This window comes from Musa acuminata, chromosome BXJ1-5 (genome assembly GCF_036884655.1).
Source record: "Musa acuminata AAA Group cultivar baxijiao chromosome BXJ1-5, Cavendish_Baxijiao_AAA, whole genome shotgun sequence".
Lineage (NCBI taxonomy): Eukaryota > Viridiplantae > Streptophyta > Magnoliopsida > Zingiberales > Musaceae > Musa > Musa acuminata.
The window spans coordinates 41,490,452-41,495,021 of record NC_088331.1 but is presented as its reverse complement, the minus strand read 5'-3'; the positions used below and the strand labels follow the sequence as shown (position 1 = coordinate 41,495,021).

Below are 4,570 nucleotides of genomic sequence, written 5' to 3'. Positions count from 1 at the left end.
TGAAGAAACTGGGAAGCAAGGATCATGAGGATGCAAAGACAGAGAAAGTTTCAGCATCAGAATCCGCACACACACAGTTCAATGGATGGAGGCCAACGAGGGTTATTATGGTGGTGGGGTGGGGAATCGCCGACTAAATCCAGGGTGGTAGATCCTCCAGCCGTCAGATATAGATATTATTTCCCTTCTCATTTCTTATTGGTCACCATTCATTGGGACCCGCGCAGCAGCAGTCGATCTGATTGGCCGGCGCCTTGAGATCGTTCCAGGTGGACAGCATGGTAGCTTTCGGCTCATCCATTTCCAACTTCGAGGTTTTGCTAGCTATATCATAACCATTGCCAGATCACTGCATCAAAGCAGTTCATATGGAGATGATGAAGCAGAAAGACTATAAGAACTGGTAGCAGTGGTGTCAAAAATACTTCATCAAGTTGGGGTGGTGGTTGTGTTGGATTCTCTAATAGTAGATGTGGATATTTAAGAGGGGTTTGGGATGCAAGTAGGACTAAATAATGCAACCCATTTGACCAGTACATGTGCTTGCCTGAGTGCAGGAGAAGCAGAAGCATTATTCATGCAGTGTGTGTATGGTGGGATTGGGGCCTGTTTCATCATCTGCCATGGCTGAGGCTAAGAGGTCAAGTGACCTTACAAGTGAAAAGAACTAGATGGATATGTCATGGCTTATGTTTCATGTGATGCTCAGATGGTATCAGAACATTTGACAACTTTCATCACGACATGGCTTTTTGTTAAGTAATTCATTTTTTCTTCTTTGCATGGAAATGGAGGACAGCTTAACAACATACTCGAGCAAAGCTCTATAGAATGCTCTATACAAGGATCAGATACTGTTTGAGGTAGACATCAACACTTCAAAGCATGTCTCGATGGTTTCGTAGCCATGAATGGATCCAAAGTCAATTTTGATGAGTCTGATTGCTACAGCTCCATTTTGGCTCAGCAAATTCAACTTGCGAGGAACTTGCTACTTGAGCTTTAATTCCTAATGAAACAACGTGTGGCTAATGAAACATAATCTAATTTTCCTTCGGAGAACAGCTTGACATAAAGCTTGGACTAAAAGAAAACAAATTCCATCTCCCAACCTTTCACTCATTATGTAGTTTCATCATCTAAACTAGTGCTTCCATAGCTAGTGTGTTATCACAATGTGACAATAACGATCTCAACAAGTACTTCACATGAAGACATCAAGAAGCAATTTGTGCCGGCAAGCAACGTTTGATGAAAGGAAACACGGGATGGAGGGAATCAATTGAACATATATGCTAAACTTATACTTGGAGAAATCAATAGAGTTACCGACTTTGTGAGATATATATATGTAAAGATAAAATTTTGCGTTTAGAAAATGAACACTAAGATCTTGTGATCTTAACGTCTTCTTCGCCCATAGAATATTCATGGAAAACTTGGTATGTTTGTATTTTTAGAGAGTGACCTGCCATCATGAACTTTGTACAAAGAGAGGCGGCAGGCTTATTATATTGATAGGGACCTCCGAGTCATATGCACAGCTCTCATGAGCCATGGGCAGGCAGCTCCCCCCCTATTTAAACACCTCCCCTACCTCTCACCCTTCACCACTTCATCAAATCCTCCATTGCTTTCTTCCTTGCTATCTCCAAGTCCAGCTTCCAACTGCTCTCATCACTTCTTTAGCTCTGCTCTGTTCCCACCTGCCGTTGCATCCAATCCCCACTTACACAACCAAGAATGGTCTTCATGGCTGATCAATTCGACTTCTTCTCGCGGAGGTGCGCGTGGGTGAACGGTCCGATCATCGTCGGGTCCGGCCCCTCCGGCCTGGCCGTCGCAGCATCCCTGAAGGAGCACGGCGTGCCCTTCGTCATCCTCGAGCGATCCGACTGCATTGCCTCCCTCTGGCAGAAGCGCACCTACGACCGCCTGAAGCTTCACCTCCCCAAGCAATTCTGCCAGCTGCCCAACTTCCCCTTCCCGGAGGACTACCCCGAGTACCCCACCAAGAAGCAGTTCGTCGACTACCTGGAGTCGTACGCCAAGCACTTCGAGATCAGCCCCCGGTTCAACCAGTCCGTGCAGTCGGCGAGGTACGACGAGACGAGCGGGCTGTGGCGCGTGAGGACCGTCGGAACCGGCGCCGAAGCGGGCAACAGGAGCCACGAGATGGAGTACATTGGCAGGTGGCTGGTGGTCGCCACCGGTGAGAACGCGGAGAAGGTCGTCCCCGAGCTGGAGGGACTGGGGGAGTTCGGCGGCGACGTGACCCACGCTTGCGACTACAAGTCCGGCGAGGCCTACCGCGGCAAGCGCGTGCTGGTGGTCGGCTGCGGAAACTCCGGCATGGAGCTCTGCCTCGACCTCTGCGACCACGACGCCTTCCCTGCCATGGTGGTCCGCGAGTCGGTGAGCAATCCTTGCTGAATGAATCCCACTTTTAATATGCTTCCCGCATCGGCATCTTTCCTGATAAACGCCGCTTGATCGCAGGTTCATGTACTGCCGAGGGAGGTTCTCGGGAAATCCACGTTCGAGCTGGCTGTTATGCTGATGAAGTGGCTGCCGCTGTGGCTGGTGGACAAGATCCTGCTGGTATTGGCATGGCTGGTGTTGGGAAGCATCTCCAAGTATGGGTTGAGGAGGCCGTCCACAGGTCCCCTGGAGCTCAAGAATACGCAGGGGAGGACCCCTGTCCTCGACATCGGGGCTCTCGGCAAGATCAGATCCGGCGACATCAAGGTGGTCCCTGGAATCAAGAGGTTCTCACCGGGAAGAGTTGAGCTCGCCGACGGCCAGGTCCTCGACATCGATTCCGTCGTCTTGGCCACCGGATACCGCAGCAATGTCCCTCAGTGGTTTCAGGTACTAACCAAGATTCTCTACTGTTCCAGCTCGACAGTTTAAGTAGTTTGGTGATACTGTATTTGATGAGACAGTTTTACTGTCCAAGAACCACTCGAAGGCCATGACTACTACTACTAGTTCTTCTTCTTCTTCTTCTTCTTCCTCAGACATTAATTCTGGTATTAAATGAGAGATTGATCCATATTTGTTTGAATCTGCAGGGATGTGATTTCTTCTCCAAGGATGGGTTTCCGAAGACTCCATTCCCCAACGGGTGGAAGGGGCAGTCTGGCCTCTACGCAGTGGGCTTCACGAGGAGAGGCCTCTCTGGTGCTTCCTCAGATGCAGTGAACGCGGCCAAGGACATCGGTCGCATGTGGAGGGAGGAGACGAAGCCCGCAAAGCGGCCTGTCGCCTGCCACCGGAGATGCATCTCGCAGATCTGAGGGCATGGCTCATCATCTCCTGCAAATTCTTCTCTACTTCTTTGTTTTCCTTTTTCGTGTGGCTGAGATGGACTGTAGCCTAGTGTAACATAGAGCTGCAGAAGTGCATGGAGCCCTCTCTCAATGGTGCCCAAGTTTTGGAACAACAAATGGGCCTACTGTACAGAGAACAGTTGATGATGATGAGGCTTTTCTCACTTTTGTGAACTTTGTACACCCTTTCACAGCATTACATCAATGGAAACACTACTACTACTCTGATATCTTGCTCTCTTAATTCTCTCTCTTACTGTCCAAACTGCAAGGTGAACAAAGTTGATCATGTTTCATCTCCATGTGGTTGCTGACAAACAAGACTGGCATCTCATAGCAATGCACTGCAGATACTGTAACCTTCATGAATTATTTCTGGGAAGGCATGGAGCTCAGATTCATTCTGCATGGCTCAATCTTGCTTTCAAAAGACAAGCATTCCCGTCCGCTGGAAAAATTCAAAAAGTTCCTAACAGTTGCAGGCAATGATAGGGCCTTTTCACTGGAGATGGCCCTCCTATATTCTCCAGCACTATCAACTCACATTCTACTCTGTAACAGGGTACAATGTATGTAAAAGAGAATCTTAAAGTGCTGTGCCATCTCGGTTCTCTATCTCAGTTCAAAAGTGGGGATCAAAAGCATCGTACCCCTGGTCAGACTCTGAACTTAGCTCTACTTCCATCCTGAGGCATCATGAAATCTTACCGGACCATTTGTTCCACTTCTGATCATTAGAAGAATGTAGGATTTCACTGATGGGGAGTTCATGGATTCTGAGATCCCTCTGATGAGTTCTGCATAACAATCCAAAAATGCACTGTCAATGTGCATTTCAGATGCTACCACACATGTTCTGCCTCACTGACCTCAGGTGACCTTTGCCCTGGTCCATGGAGTACAGCTTACAGCTTGCTCTGATGCAGTCTCAGACCAGATGGCTGTATGCTTGTGCTCGTACAAGCAAACATATATGCATCTGTACCATCGTCACCAATTTGCAGATGTTTGGTTTGAAGGCTGATGACATGATTTAGGAGCTGAAAGAGAAAGCTCAGCGCCACCAGCATCAAGTTGTGATCAAGATGGCCCCATTGGTGGAGCTTGGCAGTAGGATGGAAGACTTCATGGTGATCCTAGTGGAGGTCATCTTCTATTTGTAAAGAACCAAATCCTCCTGAGAGCCTCTTACTGATCTTCTCTACCTCTCTTCTTATTTTCGATCAGTAATCTGTAAA

General features: G+C 48.1%; 1 protein-coding gene across 1 annotated transcript; it reads left to right on the top strand.

Moving 5' to 3' along the window:
• The first annotated feature begins 1,625 nt into the window (after positions 1-1,625).
• On the top strand, positions 1,626-3,560 carry LOC135675107 (probable indole-3-pyruvate monooxygenase YUCCA9). The gene is made up of 3 exons (XM_065185378.1): positions 1,626-2,415; positions 2,500-2,871; positions 3,075-3,560. Exons 1-3 carry the CDS (start codon positions 1,744-1,746, stop codon positions 3,297-3,299), a joined length of 1,269 nt encoding a protein of 422 aa, XP_065041450.1. The 5' UTR covers positions 1,626-1,743; the 3' UTR covers positions 3,300-3,560.
• Positions 3,561-4,570: the final 1,010 nt, after the last annotated feature.